This window comes from Oncorhynchus nerka, linkage group LG9b (genome assembly GCF_034236695.1).
Source record: "Oncorhynchus nerka isolate Pitt River linkage group LG9b, Oner_Uvic_2.0, whole genome shotgun sequence".
Classification (NCBI taxonomy): domain Eukaryota; kingdom Metazoa; phylum Chordata; class Actinopteri; order Salmoniformes; family Salmonidae; genus Oncorhynchus; species Oncorhynchus nerka.
Window position 1 is genome coordinate 12,877,806 of NC_088424.1, and position 20,064 is coordinate 12,897,869.

General features: G+C 42.4%; 1 protein-coding gene across 2 annotated transcripts; it reads left to right on the plus strand.

Annotated features, from left to right (window-relative positions):
• Positions 1-5,580: 5,580 nt before the first annotated feature.
• Positions 5,581-19,987, plus strand: LOC115114285 (putative ferric-chelate reductase 1). Of its 2 annotated transcripts, none has more exons than XM_029642396.2 (16): positions 5,581-5,763; positions 6,740-6,938; positions 7,283-7,422; positions 7,566-7,660; positions 7,799-7,946; positions 9,962-10,144; positions 10,239-10,337; positions 11,114-11,261; positions 12,529-12,642; positions 12,874-12,989; positions 13,073-13,159; positions 14,669-14,766; positions 15,098-15,156; positions 15,833-15,976; positions 19,253-19,332; positions 19,717-19,987. In XM_029642396.2, the coding sequence occupies exons 1-16, from the start codon at positions 5,755-5,757 to the stop codon at positions 19,807-19,809; spliced, it is 1,812 nt and encodes a 603-aa protein (XP_029498256.1). In that variant the 5' UTR covers positions 5,581-5,754; the 3' UTR covers positions 19,810-19,987. The 2 variants fall into 2 exon arrangements, with proteins under 2 accessions (XP_029498256.1, XP_029498257.1); XM_029642397.2 differs by having other exon boundaries at positions 7,847-7,946.
• Positions 19,988-20,064: the final 77 nt, after the last annotated feature.

A 20,064-nucleotide genomic window follows, 5' to 3' on the forward strand; every position in this document is an offset into this window, starting at 1 on the left:
CGGGGCCTTAATGACATTGAGGCACCCGTGCACCTACTACCACTCATCGCCTCGGCTCTTCGAGACGCTCCAGGGGGCCACTATCTTCTCGAAGTTGGACCTGCGAAACGCCTATCACCTGGTATGTATACGGGAAAGTGACGAGTGGAAGACAGCCTTCAACACTACTTGCGGACACTATGAATACCTGGTGATGCCATTTGGTCTGACCAATGCTCCTGCTGTGTCCAGGCCCTGGTTAATGACGTTCTCCGGGAACATGTTAAACCGGCTCATGCTTGTCTACCTTGACGACATCCTCGTCTTTCCCCGCTCGGCTCAAGAACATGTGCTCCACGTCCGACAGGTCCACCAGCGTCTCCTGGAGAACCAGCTTTTTGTCAAAGCCGAAAAATGTGAATTCCATCGCTCCACCATCTCCTTCCTTGGATACATCATTGCTGTTGGGTATATGGAGATGGATCCCGGAAAGGTGAGAGCAGTGGTGGATTGGCCCCAGCCCACAACCAGTGCAGCTGCAACGCTACCTAGGATTTGCCAATTTCTACCACCGTTTTATCCGAGGTTACAGCACCCTGGATTCCCCCTGTCAGCACTCACCTCTCCCAAGGTCCCGTTCGCGTGGCCCCCAGCTGCTGACCGGACTTTCCTGGACCTTAAGCACTGCTCCACCACAGCTTCCATATTGATCCATCTGGACCTGTTCCGTCAGTTTGTGGTGGAGGTAGATGCGTCGGATGTCGGAGTGGGGGCTGTCCTGTCCCAGCATTCTGCCCTGGACCTTATTAAGCTGCATCCCTGTGCCTTCTTCTTGGATTGTCTTAACGCCACTGAGAGAAATTATGATGTGGGGAATCGCTAATTACTTGCGGTGAAGAAGGTATTGGTGTAGTAGAGACACTGGTTAGAAGGGGCGGAACTTCCATTCATAGTGTGGACGGACCACAAGAACCTGGAATATCTCCGCACTGCCAAGTGTCTCAACTCCCAGAGACAATCCTACTCACCTCATGCCTGGCGGCAACCCTCGACTGGGGCATAGAGAACCAGGTCCGTGAGGTGCAGGGGGGGCAGCTAAACAAATATTTGTCGCAGATTCTACCCGCTCCCCGGTCCTGGAATGGGCTCATTCCTCCATGCTTGCCTGCCACCCTGGCTCCCATCGGACCCTGGCCTTTGTGCGACAGCGCATTTGGTGGCCCACCATGGTCCCTGACGTCTCTGCGTTCGCCGCCTGCACTGTCTGTCCTCAGAAGAAGACTCCTTGGCAAGCTCTGGCTGGCCTCCTTCAACCTTTTCCTGTCCCTCCCCTTCCCTGGTCACATATATCCCTGGACTTCGTCACTGGTCTCCTTTTGTCTGATGGCAACACCACTCTCGTAACTGTGGTGGACAGGTTTTCCAAAGCCGCCCATTTCATTCTCCTCCCCAAGCTATCTTCTGCCAAGAAGACAGCCCAGCTCATGGTGCAGCACGTCTTCAGGATCCATGGACTTGCGCTTTACACAGTCTCTGACCGTGGTCCTCAGTTCTCGAAGGCATTCTGCACCCTCATAGGGTCTTCGGCCAGCCTGTCCCCCGGGTTTCATCCTCAATCCAACGGCCAGTCGGAGCGTGCCAATAAGGACCTGGAGACGACTCTTTGGTGCCTCGTCTTGGCCAACCCCAACACCTGGAGCCAGCAACTCATGTGGGTAGAGTACGCCCGGAACACCCTTCCCTGCTCGGCCACCGGGCTCTCGCCTTTCGAGTGCTCCGTGCGTTATCAACCCCCGCTCCTCCCAGAGGGAGAGGTCAACATACCCTTGGACCAGATGTTCGTCCACCGATATCGGCATCCCTGGAAGAGAGCTCGGTCCACTCTTCTCAAGAACACCTCCAGGTATCGTCAACAGGAAGACTGCCACCGGACCCCGGCTCCCCGCTATCGTCTTGGGCAGAGGGTATGTCTGTCCACTCGGGATCTGCCCCTCCAGGTAGAGTACTGCAAACTTTCCCCCAGTTTTATCTGCCCTTTCCCCATCCTCAAGATCCTTAGCCCCTCTGCTGTTTGTCTTCTGTTGCCCCACACCCTCCGTATACATCCCACGTTTCATGTATCAAGGATTAAACCTCTGTCTCACAGTCCTGTCTCCTCTTTCCCTCTGCTGTTCTGTACCTCTTGACACTGCCCTGGATTACTGACCCCTGCCTGCCCTGAGCCTGCCTGCCGTTCTGTACCTTACAGACCCTGCCCTGGATTACTGACCCCTGCCTGCCCTGAGCCTGCCTGCCGTTCTGTACCTTACAGACCCTGCCCTGGATTACTGACCCCTGCCTGCCCTGAGCCTGCCTGCCGTTCTGTACCTTACAGACCCTGCCCTGGATTACTGACCCCTGCCTGCCCTGAGCCTGCCTGCCGTTCTGTACCTTACAGACCCTGCCCTGGATTACTGACCCCTGCCTGCCCTGAGCCTGCCTGCCGTTCTGTACCTTACAGACCCTGCCCTGGATTACTGACCCCTGCCTGCCCTGAGCCTGCCTGCCATTCTATACCTTACAGACCCTGCCCTGGATTACTGACCCCTGCCTGCCCCGAGCCTGCCTGCCATTCTATACCTTACAGACCCTGCCCTGGATTACTGACATCTGCCTGCCCCCGAATTTTGTAAATAAACTTTTGTTATTTCGAACTGTCTGTATCTGGGTCTTATCCTGATGTCTGACAATAGGTGAACTCCAATCAAGTTGTAGAAACATCTCAAGGATGGTCATTGGAAACAGGATGCACCTGAGCTCAATTTCGAGTGTCATCCCAAAGGGTCTGAATACTTACGTAAATAAGGTATTTCTGTTTTTTATTTTTAAGACATTTGCAAACATTTCCCAAAAAATCTGTTTTTGGTTTGTCACTATGGAGTATTGTGTGCAGATTGATGAGGAAAAATATATAATTTAATACATTTTAGAATAATGCTGTAATGTAACCAAATGTGGAAAAAGTCAAGAAGTCTTGAATACTTTCCGAATGCACTGTATATTCCAGCATTTTGGATTTGAGATCAACTGTCACCTTTAATTTGAGGGTATTTTCGTTCATATATTTTTTTACCGTTTAGAAATGAAAGCACTTTATGTACACGATCTAATCCCCTGATTTTAAGGTGTCGTAAGTATTTGGACAAATTCCCTTATAGTGTATTACGTTTAGTAAAAAGCTTAGTATTTGATCCCATATTCCTAGCACACAATGACTACATTGTTTTGGTTATGTTTCAGATTCAATTGTGCCCAGTAGAAAGGAATGTTCAATAATGGATTGTGTCAATTTGGAGTCACTTTTATTGTAAATAAGAATAGCATATGTTTCTGAACACTTCCAAATGAATGTGGGTGCTACCATGAAAATAATTGTAACCTTTTTGTTTTGAGGGCATGGTCTTTGTGCATCTGTAACTCATTTAAATTGGGGGACTAGATGCATAAAGTGCTTTCATTTCTAAACCTAAAATAAAAGGTGACATTCTGTACTGTTGCCTCGCATACAACAATTGATCTCAAATCCAAAACGCTGGAGTATAGAGCCAAATTAAACGTTTTCGCTTCACTATCCAAATAAATGCACCAGGGAGTGTATGTCGAGTCAACATTTCTTCAAATTGTAATTGTAATTTTATTTTGAGATCTGCGTTTTGTGGTAAATGGCAATCCAAGCCCGACAGCATACATCCTTGTTAGATTAATCAATAATATATATTTTGTGTGATTAATCCTGTATGTGTTGTGTTCCATATCCATGACCTAGTTCAGGTCTCCATTGACTCTGCCCTACCCAAGAACCTGGTTGATACAGTACGGCATCACATTACTGCATCAGCTGAGGTCATCCAAAACCATGATTATACTGCAGTTAGTCAATCAACAACCACATATTTAATCGCATAGGTATAACCATGGTTTTAAATCTGATTATTGATGATGCAAATACTTTCTATGCATTAAAGGCTTTAGCTAATCCCTCCCTGTACTCCATGTGATGTGCTTAAGAGACTGGCTTTATTGCCAATCTTCAGTTATGAACATTCTATCATTAATACATTTGAGGAGAACAGAGGATTAGTTCCGGATTTGATCACCCTCACAGCTATCCTCCAATCACAATTATGCACATTTGGGAACGTTTTTTGTTCGTCCAGAAGAAACCAGTGAAGATAGTACAGTTGTTTAGTAATGAGTTTAGAAACTCTGTGAAGCCAGTCTGTCAAAAGTTGATAGCTCATGCCTAAATTCTCAAACAATAATTCCAACCACAAAACGGGCCTAGCTAACATCTAAATATGAGTTTTTAAACTTTGTTATACATTCTAATTCTATTTGAGGCTCAACAAATGTTAATATTATTTCTGTCACGAACCGACTCAAAGCACGTAACAAACAAGGAGACAACATGGAGATAGGGAATAACAAAATATATTTATTTAACTAAAGTAAACTAAATCTAATTAACAATGGTGTGTGTGTAGTCAGTAATCAGTAGTGTAAGTGAGTGGTTGAATGCATAAATGTGATGATAAGGGGTGTTGAAAGGTGCCAACGCAAACAACCAAAAACAGCCACAAAAACGCCACAACCAAAATCTGTGTCTGCATGGAGAGAGTCTCCTCAATGCTCAGTAAACAACGGACCTGATCGGACAGCTCAGAACTTCTGCTCTTTTCTGTCCATAAGAAACAAATGGATTGGTGGAAGAGGCAGGGCAGGCCAGGAGCAAGGAAGGAGGGTGTGGTCAAGCAAGGCATCCCCCGAGGCTAGATGCCCTAAGGTTTTTTATCAGAACAGGCGTAGATTAGTTTCACCTTTTTCTTTTACCGACATGAGTTTGTGGTGTTTACTTTAAAAAATATCTATTTTTAATTTTTAAATAATAATAATAAAAATTTTAAAAAACGTCATTAAAATTATAGCTCACAACTGTGCAGGGGAAGAGGGGTGGGGGCGCTAAGGAGTGCATTCACATATATCTACACACTTTCATATACACACAATTGATTGTATTTTTTTTTTTAAATGTTTATTTTTTCCTTTGTTGAAATGAGTATTATTTTTCCTGAATTTTTTTATATATATTTTTTTCTTCTCCTTTCTCCCCTTTCCTCACTTCTAGGTCAGTTTCAGCATTATGGACATGTGTATCTGTGGTCCATTTGGTCTGTCCCATGGCTCCCTTCTGATGTCAGTCCAGATATGCTGTTAACGTAGTGATTGTATCTTAGTAGTCTCTAAGCCATTTTTATTGTCATGTTTTGGACTATCTGTAGCCGATTCATCTGCTGTGGTGAAGCTGTTATCCTCAATGAATGGGGAAGAGGTGTATTTATCCTGGTACACACCCGGGCCCAGGTGTGTCCCATTTCACTGACGACCCTCCCGGCTCCACCCACCGACATCCTATTAAGGAAAACAAGAGCAAAGAGAAAGAATTCGACAGACAGAGTGGGAGGGTCGTCACAATTTCCAACAACCAATGAGCAACTCTGCTCTAAATCCAGCGCATAACTTGAACATTGAGATAGCAGAAAAGCCATTCTCTTTGGCAATGACAAGGAGTGGCAAGTGGAATGTTAGTTAAAGAGACCGGTACTCACACTATGTAAGCCATGCCTCTTCCCATACAAGGCAAGCCCACATTAGAGGAAGAACCGCCCAGGGCATGAGCTTTAAAAAGCCTTGCTCAGGCAATAAAACACATACTATCTTTTTCGCAAGCAGTAAAGTATGCTGGAGGTGAGTACATGGTCCGAGATATGTCCTTTAAACTGTCTTTTGTCCTAGTTCGTCAGTTCCCATACTGTTTTCCATTGGTTTGAAATGACCACATGCTTTATTTGAATTACTTAGTTTACTGCTAGAATAGTATTTTTCATTGGTTTGCTCAATGCTATGTCTGTTAACTTTCACTGTCTTAGCATGTGGCACATTCAAGAACTTAACTGAGAAATACACTATATATGCAAAAGTATACGGACACCCCTTCAAATTAGTGGATTTGGCTATTTCAGCAACACCCATTGCTGACAGGAACGGTACCTACCCCAATGCATAGTGCCAACTGTAAGGTTTGGTGGAGGAGTAATAATGGTCTGGGGCTGTTTTTCATGTTTTGGGCTAGGCCCTTTAGTTCCAGTAAAGTTAAATCTTAACGCAACAGCCTACAATGACATTCTAGATGCTTCTGTGTTTCCAACTTTGTGGCAACAGTTTTGGGAAGGCCATTTCCTGTTTCAGCATGACAATGCCCCTGTGCACAAAGCGAGGTCCATACAGAAATGTTTTGTTGAGATCGGTGTGGGATAACTTGACTGGCTTGCACAGAGCCCTGACCTCAAACCCGTGAAACACCTTTGGGATGAATTGGAACATCGACTGTGAGCCAGACCTAATCTCCCAACATCAGTGCCAGACCTCACAAGTGCTGTTGTTGAATGGACACAAGTCCCCACAGCAATGTTCTAAAATCTAGTGGCAAGCCTTCACAGAAGAACGGAGGCTGTAATAGCAGCCAAGGGGGGACCAACTCCATATTAACCCCCATGATTTTGGAATAAGATGTTTGACGAGCAGGTGTCTACATACTTTTGGTCATGTAGTGTATCTGCAAGTGGTACATTTGTAGGTGGTAATAATGGTTATTGATATAGTCATTGAACATGTGCTTGCCTTCAAGGGTGTGTATTAGAGGGTTTTATTTTGTCTTTTTTAGATGGGTGGGAGGCTATGGACCATCCAGCTGTTAGTTCAGACTCTTTGTTTGACATCAGTTGACGCCTTCTCCAATGGAAAAGTGACTGAAGCCTGTGGGAGTATGATGCCAAAACATGGCCATGCCCCCAATACCACCCACTCTCCCTACTCTCTGGCTGTCAATGTCACTGAATTCAGTTCTGGAGATTACATCCAAGGTAATGATAACAGTTTGTTAATACAAGAGGAATACATTCAGAAATTCTATAGACTATGGGAATAGAAAGCTTCTTAAATGGTTAACTCAATGTAATCAGGGTTTTCAGGGTGTTTCCAAACAGAAGTAGAGTTTTGTCAATACATTTCACATCGTCTGTTTTTCCTAGAGCTCTTGTGCACAATAATCTGAACAGAAACATGCTAGGATCAAAAGAGAGGATGTGAATAATCCAGAGGACTAGACATCTGCCCCTTTTATCAGCGTTTTATTCAGTTGGCATTGAAAGAATTGTTCTGGGTCCAACAGAAGCACACTCTTACACTGTCATGTAAATGTCCCTAGTTACCATATCTGGAACAACATACTTCGAGGGATTCCTGCTCGAGGCTCGAAATGCATCCAATCCGGACTCTGACGCTGTCGGCTCCTTCATCCTGACCAATCCTAAAACCACACAACTGTTGCAATGTGGCCACACTCCGGTAGGCCTACTTACCTTTATGCAAATGCGTTTATTTTCATTTGACTCGGAATGAGTCCTTTACAATGACCTCAGGATACACATGGCCTCAATACTCTACATTTCTTGCAATTTATTATAGTTTTTTAATTTTTTGTTATTTAGGGTTCAGCTGTCAGTCACACAAGTGATGCCAGACAGATACAAATGGTGGTAATCTGGAAAGCTCCCCAAAACTCACCCGACGCTGTCAACTTTCTGTGAGTGTTTAGAGTCCATCTGCATTCCCTGTCTCACACATGCATTTCCATGACATGCTATGGTCATTTACAATCTACAGCAAAAAAATATATATCCTGAGTGTATAGTTAACAATGCATTTGTGTTTCTGAATTAAGTGTGACCGTAGTGGCTCATTACAAGACTTTCTGGGTGAAAATCCCCAGTCCTGTTGTGTCTCACAGTGGGGTAACTCCCATCCCACCTAAACCCACCACACCTTCCACTACCATAAAGACGTCAACTCCCTCTGTGTTGCCCAGACCAGTAAGTCATACAGTGCATCCGGAATGTATTCAGACCCCTTGAGACTATCTACATTTTGTTACGTTACAGCCTTATTCTAAAATTGATTAAATTGTTTTTTTCATCACTGTACATACAGTACCCCATAATGACAAAGCAGATATAGGTTTAGACATTTTAGAAAATGTATTTAAAAAAACCAACTGAATGTCACATTTTACATAAGTGTTCAGACGCTTTACCTAGGTCCTTGTTAAAGCACCAGTGATTACAGCCTCAAGTCTTCTTGGGTATGACGCTACAAGCTTTGCACATCTGTATTTGGGGAGTTTTCCCCCTCCAGCTCTGTCAGGTTGGATGGGGAGCATCACTTCACGGCTATTTTCAGGTCCCTCCAGAGATCTTAGATCAGGCGCAAGTCCAGGCTCTGGCTGAGCCACTCAAGGACATTCAGAGACCTGTCCCCGAAGCCACTCCTGCGTTGTCTTGGTTGTGTGCTTAGGGTCATTGTCCTGTTGGAAGGTGACCCTTTTCCCCAGTCTGGGGTTCTGAGCGCTCTGGAGCAGGTTTTCATCAAGGATTTCTCTGCTTTGGTCCCTTGATTTTTCCCTTAACCTGACTAGTCTCCCAGTCCCTGACACTGAAAAACATTCCCACACCATGATGCTGCCACCACCATGCTTCACCATAGGGGTTGTGCCAGGTTTCCTCCAGATGTGACGCTTGTCATTCAGGCCAAAGAGTTCAATCTTGGCTTCTCATCAGACCAGAATCTTGTTTCTTAGTCCTTTAGGTGCCATTTGGCAAACTCCAAGCGGGCTGTCAAATGTTTTGTTACCCTTCAGATCTGTGCCTTGACAAAATCCTATCTTGGAGCTCTATGGCTAATTCCTTAGATTTCATGGCTTGGTTTGCACTGTCAATATGGATCTGGAATTTGCACGTGCAAGCCAAGTGCCACCACTGCGATCAGTAGCACTGTCAAAGCTGTCCAGGAGTCTGCAAACACCGGCCACAAATTGTGTTTACAATAGTGTTGGTTGGAAAGCATTATTAGTACCTAGCTAGCACCAATACAACCAGCCTGAAAACAATGACCAGTAGAAACTGCAGTCATTTTCACTGTTCTTAGCAATGATTTAGGAATCCTTGTAAGTATTAGCTAGGAAGCTACTTGTTCAATTTCAATAGGCGGAACAACTTCAGTTCATGAAAATAAATAGCTAGCCAGCTACTTAACCCTGTTGCCCAAAGCTAACATTAAAGCAGCAAGCTAGCTTCATCTGGCTAGTGAGACTTGACCAGACTGGGTTATCTGAGAAGCTAGCCACAATAAGGATTAGGCACAATAGTGGAAGTTGCAGTTTGCTTCAAAATAAAAGTACCTCTTTGAAAGTGATGCGGGATACAGTTAGTGGAATCGTGCCATATTTAGACAAGGTTGGAATGTGAAGCAATGAAATGGTGTATCAGTCTACTCTGTGACACCCACAGAACACAACTGAAGAGTTTACACAAATATTAGTGTTGTAGGTCTTATCGCATGACTGATATCACCTCCCCAGTCAGCCTATTCTGTGTACTGACATTTTATATTGCACTGTACAGCTTTGTAGTTAACTATAGAATGCTTAAAGGTAGCTGAATTTTAAATATCGGTATCTTTTTTTGGGGGGGAGGGGGCAATGGAAATATCGGGTATCGGCCAAAAAGTCTCAAGGATGATCAACGGAAACAGGATGCACCTTAACACTATTTCAAGTCTCATAGCAAAGGGTCTGAATAATTATGTAAATGTTTAAATGGGGTAGTGTGTAGATTGAGAAATGTTTGTTTAATCCATTTTATAATAAAGGCTGTAACATAACAACATGTGGAGGAAGGGTTCTGAATGCTTTCTGAAAGCACTGTGTAATGGAATATAAACAGTGTACATTACTGTATGTTTTGGTACAGAACCCCCCCCCCCCCCCCCTCCCCATTCATGCTCTGTCGGTTTCTCTCACTGTCTCCTTTCTTGAATCCTCCTGTCTCAGTTCAGCTCAGTGGGCTGTGGCCAACAGAAGTCCTGCCTGTTGGACCCAGTGGGATGTGACCCGGAAAAAGATCCATCGTGCTTCTTCCTGTCGTTCACCCCCAAGGGTCAGACTGTGGTGTTTGAGCTCAGTGGGCCCTCAGATGGCTACATTGCCTTCGCCCTCTCCCATGACACATGGATGGTAAGTTAGCATTGGTTGACAACTTGCTAGATAAAGTACTGTAGCATTTGGCTGTAACAGTATGCTTTTCCTTCCTTCCTTATTCTGTTGATAGGGGGATGATGACATGTACCTATGTGTGAGGGATGACAGCTTGGTGGATGTGAGCGCAGCTTATGTCAAAGGAAGGTCCTACCCACAGGAGGCCTCTGAGGTGAAACCCCACAGTAAATTACTTGAATTGTCTCTTCTATAGACCTACCTGCTAGGGTTCAATATTTTACAAATGTTCCATCCAGAGAATAAATCCCTTTTGTCCCAGGTAACCCGGTATTTCCCGCCAAAACCGGAAGCGCCATTCAAAAGCACTATAAATAGGCCTATGTCTGGATTTGATTAGCGCTTTGATTGAACTTTCAAGCCTGACACTACATTGAGCCCTACATTAAAAACATTTCATGAGACCAAGCCCAAAAAAGACCAAATGATTCTCCAATACGTATATGAAATGTAATGGGGCCTATTTGTATGTTTAGTAGGCTGATGCATATATATACTTTTCATAAACATTCCCCTGATATTATCCTACCCTCTTTCTCTATTGTTGCTTCATTCCTTACTTGCTGTCAATAGTTAAGTGACATACCTTCTCTTCAATATTCTAATGGCATCCTTGAATGATATAGGATGAGTTTGATGCAGAAGGCGTTCACTTCACGAAGATTGAATGGTTATGGGTTTGAATAGGTGACAGCTATAGCTTACCGCCATCGTGCGTTTGCTCTTCTTTCAAACTACCTGTGACTTTTATTGGCTGCTGTTAACATTCAGCAAACAAGATGTTGCGTCCCTCTTTTGTGTTTGTTGCATTTCTTATGCTAATAAACTACAAGTTCAGCAAGCTATTCTAGTCAAGCTTTTCCTGCATGGGACTCAAAGTTAAGGATTGGCAGATGGCTATAGACATGCCATTATTTCCTTTTCCTATAGAATGTTCTTACAGATGTGGCCTGGAGATTGGCGGATGGAGTCATTCAGTGTCAGTTTCGTCGACAAGTTCTTGTCCCACAGGACCCGACCCGGTTTAGCCTGGACGCACAGTACTTCCTGTTCATGGCATCCGGTGAAGCTGAAAACGGTGAGTTGCAATATGATATACAATCATGGTATGGTTTTGTACCTGTCCAATATGGTTACCAACAACAAAGGGCAGAATGCAAAAATCATATTGATCAGATTTGAGCATACAGATATAGACCTGTGATATAGTTTTATTGTAAACCTCTTAAGCCCTGTTTCCATTGGCACTTAAAATTAGGGCCAAATTCGAGCTGTTCAAACGGAATTCTCAAATTTGCGCTGGTTCGGTGGAAACCTGGGCCAGCACAGCCCATTTTCACAACTGGTGCCAGGTCAATTAGAATTGGAGCTAGTGACACCTTTACTATGCAACCACCAGCTGATCACTGCTGGATGCTGACACAAAGTACTTAAGTTAAAAATTAATAAAAAAACTTTAAATTTTGATCGTTTTTATTGTAGTAGTGTGTTGGGATACTGGAAAGGTCTTCCCCACATTTTAATAGCTCTCTAATTACTGTACAAGGAAGGGCTGTATTGCAAATTGTTTCCTTTATTACATCCATTAGCAGATTGTCTTTTGCATACATCTACATATCTTTTACACTACATCATAAAATATAAATGCAACTTCAGATCCGGTTCTTTAGGATCTAAGCTCCCTGACTTTACTCTAGTTATCGCCTAGCTAACAAAAATGTCATGTCAGTGTTTTCTGTTGACTCAGGTCAAGGATTTTGTGGTTTATGAGGTTGGCTGGTGTTATTGCCCTCGGCAAAGTCTCATAACAAATATTTATTTCACATTTTTAATGACACCCACGCTTCCGCAACTGACTACCATGACAGTAAATGTCAAATCAATTCTGTGTATGTGTGTATATATATCTTAATCATTTTAGGTGCATTGTGAAGAAAAAGGAAATACTTTTCACCTTAATGACCTGTTTATGACAAATGATAAGTGACAATATAGATAAGGTTATGAGGGTCGAGAGGCAACTAGTTTAACGCTGGCTCTGAAATGACTTCAAATGATGCTGTCACACAATAGCGTGCAGCCTTTTAATTGCAGGCAATATTTCTATAGATGGAGTCTCCCCCGTTATATCCCACTGAGCACAGATGTCAATTCCACGTTGGTTTAACTTAATTTCATTGAAATGACATGGAAACCATATTGATTCAACCTTAGTGTTCCCAGTGGGATGTCACCTTCACTGTCCTCTGTCACTCATGGTGACACATTACCTATATGAGAAGCCTGTAGCTACTGTAAATGACTTGCTGCTAACTTGTCTCTCTCTCTCAAACCATTGTTTTGAGGCGAGGTGCACAGGCATGACCGCCAACCCCTCATATCCTCACAGCAGTCGGTCATCAACGGCCCAGCAGAGATTCTCAATGGCTCTCGGTCACCACTTCTCATGAAATTTCACAGTGAGTGGACTGGAGACTGCAAATGATAGGCAAACAAATGTAGAATTCTGTAACTACATAAAACCAACATTTAGCTCTATGCGCAATACCAAGTCAATATGTCATGTCAGACGTGTCCACAATTTGATACATGCAGCATTTTACAACTTGATTTATGAATGCTTATGGCTCCTCTAAAAGTGTTGGTCTGATTCCCATCTGTAATACCTGCTATCTCTTTTGTAATATCAGGCATTCTGATGTTAATTGCCTGGATGTTGGCTGGAAGCACGGGTACTTTCGTAGCCAGCTACTTCAAGCCTGATTGGCCAGAGAGAACACTGTTTGGTCAGAGAATTTGGTTCCAGGTATGTGAAAGAAACTGAAGGTTGTCTGTACATATGTCACTGCTTAAAGGTGATAAGCATCAACGTGTCCTGTGTTTGTCCAGGTGCATCGAGGGTTGATGATATTAACAGTGCTGCTTACCTGTGTGGCCTTCACTCTTCCCTTCATCTACAGAGGAGGTTGGAGTAAGGTAAGCTAGTAAGCATTAGCACACAAAATCCCTCTTCTGCCTCACACCTGCGATGTTATACACTGCCTTAACCTCGTTTAGCCAGCAGAGGGCAATGAATCTTGTTGATGGATGAGGAGGATATTTTGATTTTGAGTGCCTGACTAATGTAACTGTCATGGACCGATTCAAACAAATATTTTTTTATTTATTCGATGGAGGAATGTAGTCAGAAATCCTGATGCATGTCTTGCTCGAGCTGTGAATGCAACTGCTTCTCTGCTGCTCACAGGCAATGTGTATTGGAAGAGATTTCTGAATGTTCTTTGCCCAGCATACACCCCTCCAACCAGACATGCTTTATCTACTCATTTGTTGGATGCAGAGTTCAAGTGAAGGAAGGCAAATCATCAAGAAAGCAGACTGTATTGCAATAATCTCTGATGGGTGGTTGAATGTTGGTGGGCAAGGAATAATTAACTCCATCTCAGCCAGTATTCTACAAGTGCACAGACAAGGGACAACCGACACACCGGTCTCTACATTGCAGATGAGCTGAAGGCAGTCATCAATGACCTTGGACCAAGAAGGTATTTGCTCTGGTGACTGACAATGCTGCGACCATGAAAGCTGCTTGGTCTAAAGTGGAGTCCTACCCTCACATCACACCCATTTTGATGTGCTGCTCATGTGTTGAATCTGCTCCTCAATGACACCATGGCACTGAAAACAATGGCGACACTCTACAAGAGAGCCAAGGAAATGGTTAGGTATGTGAAGGGTCATCCAGTTATAGCAGCAATCTACCTCACCAAGCAAAGTGAGAAGAATAAGAGCACCACTGAAGCTGCACAGCAACACCCGTTGGGGTGGTGTTGGTATCATGTTTGACAGTCTCCTGGAGGGGAGGAGTCTCAATCCCTTTCTTCTGTTCTGTGAAATCATCTCGTGAAGAGTCAACTCATTTAATTAAAGTTCAATTCCTAACTAAATTGTTATTTCTATTGGAAGGATTTAATCATTTGCAGTAGTCTACTTATGATAAGGTAAAAGGTTTGTTTCTGTCTCCATATGATATGGTAAATGTATCCAATGCAAAGAACATCTACATTTTAAATGGTATTAATTTGCATATATTCCCACGGAAAGTTTCCACCTCTGAATATTCCCCAAAATGTGCAACCCCTAGACACAAGGAATAAACTGTGACTAACGAGTTAAAAAAATAACATGGCTCTATACAGGGAGTACCAGTACGGAGTCGCTGTGAAAGTGTATGAGAACTGAGGTAGCCATGTACAGATAGGTAGGAGTAAAATGACTAGGCAACAGGCCAGATAATGTGTGGCATCAGTGCATGTGTGTAAGGACATATGACTGTGTGCTGGGGTGTAAGTATGTGTGGGTAGAGTCCAGTGGGTGTGTATTAGAGTTAGGTCAATTTAGGTAGTCTGGGTAAAAAAAGTTGTTTGCTTGCATTGAGGGCTTTAGTGTTTAATACAGAGCATTTTGTCTTTCTGGTGTCTCCAGCATGCTGGGGCCCATCCCTACCTGGGATGTACTGTACTAGCCCTGGCTCTCCTTCAGCCTATCATGGCCACTCTCAGACCTCCCCCTGACTCCTCCAGGTAAAGCCCAATTGACTACCAACTGTACTCCATACCGCAATAGAAGATTCTAATGCTGGAAATGCTTTGCTAAACTGCTCGTAAACATTATTACGTAGACCTCATGCTAAACGGTTTATAATACACACATTTGGTGATATTGAATGAAAATATGTACATTGCCATGATCAAAAAAACAAATGAAGTGTTACCATTACCCATACAAGTAATGGCTGGATTGTATATTGACTCTGGTGCCCTTGTTTTCTCTATCCATTCCATGGCTGTGATATAATAAGTGGTATTCTATTATTAGCCTGTATTCCTACCACTGAATGTTCTTTCTTTGCAGGAGGTGGGTGTTTAATTGGCTGCATTGGGGAGCTGGCACTGTTGCTGAGATTATGGCTGGTTAGTCAACCTTCTGGAAATTCTTCTGTTCTTTTAGTACATATTTGATAGTCACGCTAAATAACCTAACACATACAAAGTCCTAATTTTGTCTTATTGAATGTCACTGTTACTGAGTAGCTAGCTGAGGATCACTTCCCATTGAGTAAATCCTGTTTTGGGCCAGGAATTTTTCCTGACCATGTGACTTTACCAGGAAAAGCTCAGGGTCCTATCTATAACTAGTGGTGCATTCACGGAATGTCGGAGTCAACAGAAATATAATGTTTTACTTGAACAACCCTCCAAGTCATGTGAAGATTAGTTTTTACCTGAGTGTTTGAGTTTCGTTTCACCACTGACATCTCACCTTTTCAACCAAAACATGACGACAATCAGTTTCACAAGCTTATCCATGTGGATAATTAAGATAGTTTGACAGTATTGTCACACTAGCTTACTGTATCATTAGCAACGTTAGCTATCTTTTCTAGTTAACTTTTTAGCTAATTTTTCCGACTTCAAAAGCACTTGAACACAATTATATCGGACTTGCAACTTCCTTATTGGGAGGTTTCCCACTTCCGACGAGCATGTGAATGCAGCATTGGGCCCTGAGTTTTTCCTGGTCCGGTCACATGGTCAGGGAAAACCCTTATCCTTTATCATGTGATACACTCTTCCTGTTGTGATGCAGTGGCGGCCATGTTTTTGGGGATGGGCCAGCAATCTGTGCTCCTGCCTCACTCCTGGTGCCTGGTGGTTCTGGCTGGGTTCCTGGCATGGGTCGTTCTCTTGAGGGTGCTTCTTGGGCTCCATAAAAAAGGCTACATTAAAACACGTAAGGAATCGGTTGATCTCCATTAGTTGTGACATCAGTGAGAAGTTCTTTTTATAGGTGACAAGTTGAGTCTTTCATCCAACTTTGATGTGCAAATGCATTACTTCCTTTCTTGCTATATGCCAACTTTTTGAATTCTTGAAATGAGCAGTTATTCACACATGATTAGTGTGTATCTTGTTAAGACGATGCACATCCTCACATTTATTTCAACCTTCATAACCGGTTATACAATGTATTCAGACCCCTTGACTTTTTCCATATTTTATGTTACAGCCTTATTCTAAAATGGATTCCATTGTCCCCCCCAATCTACATGCAATACCCCATAATGACAAAGCAAAAATGGATTTAAAAAGAAAATGTTTGCAAATTTATATATAAAAAAAGGGAAGTCTTGAGACCCTTTGCTATGAGACTTGAAATTGCGCTCCGGTGCATCCTGTTTCCATTGATCATCCTTGATGTTTCTGCAACTTGATTGGAGTACAACTGTGGTATATTCAATTGATTGGACATGATTTGGAAAGGCGCACACCTGTCTATATAAATGTCCCACAGTTGACAATGTCAGAGCAAAAACCAAGCCATGAGGTTGAAGGAATTGTCCGTAGAGCTCTAAGAGGATTGTGTCAAGGCACAGATCAGGGGAAGGGTACCAAACAATTTCTGCAGCTTTGAAGGTCCCCAAGAACAAAGTGGCCTCCTTCTTAAATGGAAGAAGTTTGGAACCACCAAGACTCTTCCTAGTGCTGGCAGCCCAGCCAAACTGAGCAATCAGGGGAGAAGGGCCTTGGTCAGGGAGGTGACCAAGAACCCAATCGTCACTCTGACAGAGCTCCAGAGTTCCTCTGTGGAGATGGTTGTCCTTCTGGAAGGTTCTCCCATCTCTGCAGCACTCCACCAATCAAGCCTTTATGGTAAAGTGGCAGACAGAACTCACTCCTCCAGTAAAAGTCACATGACAACCCGCTTGGCGTTTGCAAAGGGGATAGGGTCTAGTTTCCTGAATTTCCGCCTGACTGACGTTCTTAAAGTGAAGTTCCTGTTACTCAGGTCCAGAAGCCAGGATATTCATATAGGAAACACATGTTTCTACAACTGTTAAAATGTCTGAAACTGTAACAGAATTGATAAAAAAAGAGGCCCCAGGCTCTTATGGAAAGCTATTGTTCCTATGTAATTCCAGCTCCCAGTTTGCAATTGCTATGGCTTCCACTAGATGTCAACAGTCTTTGTTCAATGTTTCAGGCTTGTTTCTTAAAATGAGCAAGAATTGAGTTTTAGTAAAAAGAGCACCGGAACAATATCAGTCTTTCGGCCAACTACTCATCTTACTTTCCTATTGAACATATTACTTTTTGTATGAAATATTATAGTTTTATTTACATTTTAGGGTACCTGAGGATTAAATAATGTCATTTTACTTGTTTGGATACATTTTAGCAGTAGCTTTTTGGACTGCATGTTGAACGAGTGGATTACTGAAATCGACGGTCCCAGCTAAATTGACTTTTTGGGATATAAAGAAGGATTTTATCTAACAAAACGACCATGTTGTAGCTGGGACTCTTGGGATTGCAAACATGAAGATTTTCAAAAGTAGGTGATTTATTTAATCGCTTTTTGTGACGCCTGTGCTGGTTGAGAAATATGTTTATGTGGGGCGCCGTCCTCAGACAATTGCATGGTATGTTTTCTATGTAAAACCTTTTGTAAATCAGTTAGATTAACAAGAACTTCAGCTTTTAAATGATATAAGATACTTGTATGTTTAATATTACGATTATTTGATTTGCACTCCCTCCAATTTCAACCGGATGTTGTCGACAGGTGTCCCGCTAAAGTGTACTTTACACATTTCATTACATTTTTATATATTTCACTAAAATTAAATCACAAATAATATATAATAATAATATTTCAAACTGCATTATCATGAACTTACCAGTCCAAAACGATGTCCTCTCGGTTCAAAAAAATATTCCTCCATTTGGGAATCGCTAAATGAATCATCCTCCAACAATCCGTCTCACTTTCCTGATCAATTTCTTCTAAAATTGTGTACATCTGTATTTAGCTTTCCCTGACTTAGTCGCCATACTGATTTGATATACTGTATAAACAGCTGAAGATGCGCTTTACCAAAATAATGCTGTGCGTAACATGCGCGGCTCCTTCTGGTATGAATATTCAATGGCGAATGACCATCTTTACGCTGGAGTTTACTACATGGGTTGGTCTTCCAACACAAACATTACATATTGCTGTTTACCTCAGCTCATTGGCTATCGACCCAGCTAGATTTCAAGACGATCAGTGGTCACTGGGTTAAAATAGTCACTCAACGAAACAGCGGTCATATCATTGGTGCACAATGATGTCATTACTTGTCTTCAAATCGGTTTCTTTCAGTCAATACGTCCCGCGAAATGACCATTTGGTTGTTACAAACCAGTTGATTGCAATGAAACCAAAATGACTGGATAAAGTCACTTTTAGTGTGTATTTACATTGACTGTCATCAAATGGAATGAGACAGAATTGACAACAAGCGGTTCACAAAATGTTTCGTGTTAGGCTATAAAAATGGATTTTATCAAACAAAATACCATTCATTGTGTAACAATGAGCATTCTGATTGCAAACAGGAAGATTGTTAAAGGTAAATGATTTATTTCATTGTTATTTTTTTTTTTTTACACGCCTGTGCTGGTTGAAACAGTTTATTTTTATGGGGCTTTGTTCTCAGATAATTGCATCATATTCTTTCGCAGTAAATCCTTTTTAAATCTGACCGCAGTTGGATTAACAAGATTCTAGGCTTTCGGGGAAGTTGGACGAGTTTTGTGATGAGAATCTCTTGGTTAACAGTATCAAAAGCCTACCTTAGGTCCAGAAACACAGCCCCAACAACACCCCCTTTGTCCATCTTGGACTTCACATTTTCCAGAAGAAAGCATATGTCATACCCAAGAAGACTTGAGACTGTAATTGCTGCCAAAGGTGCTTCAACAAAGTAAAGGGTCTGAGAACATATGTACTGTAATTATGTTTAAGTTTTTTTTATACTGTATACATTTGGAATGTATAAACGTGTTTTTGCTTTGTCCATTATGGGGTTGTGTGTAGATTTTGAGGGGGAGAACTATTTTATAAGGTTATATAACAACATGTGGAAAGTCAAGGAGTCTGAATACTTTCCGACTGCAATGTATGTGTAAATAGCCCATATGCTATATTCCTTCAAGGTAAATAATTTTTCCCTGTTTTTAGGATTTTGTGACTTTGTTTCCAAAGCGAGTGACACTGATCAGCAACGGATTCTTGCTGACGACTCAGAGGACAGCACTTGGGTAAGGCCATAAGCACAGATTTAAGGGTTTATCTCTGAAGCTTTTAAGTCATTTGAAGTGTAAAGGCCAGTAAGAATTCAACTTTGAAGCCAGATGTAGTTTTAAGATGAACTCTTTTCTTGGACATGTTTTTATGAAGTCAGCTCTGTCTGATTAGACCCTGTAGATGCTATTTGATTGTTCAGGAGTAAATGTATGGGATTTACTAGCAACTGCTGGTCCAAAATAATCTTGGCACCCAGAACCAAATCAACTGCTGGTTTTTAGCTACTCATTTGATATTAAGGCTGTCATGACAGACTGGTGCAAAATGCCAGTTTGTATTTGTCTATAATATTCTGCACTTTTGACAATTTAATATGTTTTTTTTCTTTCCCCCCACAGGATGCATGGTTCAAAAATGCTGTCCTTCTTGCCTTTGTTATTGGGAATAGTGGGTTCCTGATCAGCTTCATTCACACCATCAGTGGATTGTGATGAATCTGTGAGAAGGGCCATTCCATGGTACATGACAACTCACTGTCTGGAGGAAAGGTGGAGAAATGTGGAGGATCCTGATTCTTATTCAGATCCCGGCCACAGGCAGATCAAAGCGCTGAACCAGATCTAAAGCTATAAATGGAATGATAGGGAATATATATATACAAAAAAATACTGGATAGATTATCCATTTCACACGCACATCAAAAGTATTTCTGCACTATTGATTTTGCACTAATGTTCTTATCCCAA

What these genes read in the sequence shown, in the direction of transcription:
- LOC115114285 (XM_029642396.2), top strand. An exon ending in ACCCACAGGAGGCCTCTGAG is followed by an intron (nt 10,338 to 11,113) that starts GTGAAACCCCAC and finishes CTTTTCCTATAG; the next exon opens with AATGTTCTTACAGATGTGGC. An exon ending in CCTCCCCCTGACTCCTCCAG is followed by an intron (nt 14,767 to 15,097) that starts GTAAAGCCCAAT and finishes CTTTCTTTGCAG; the next exon opens with GAGGTGGGTGTTTAATTGGC.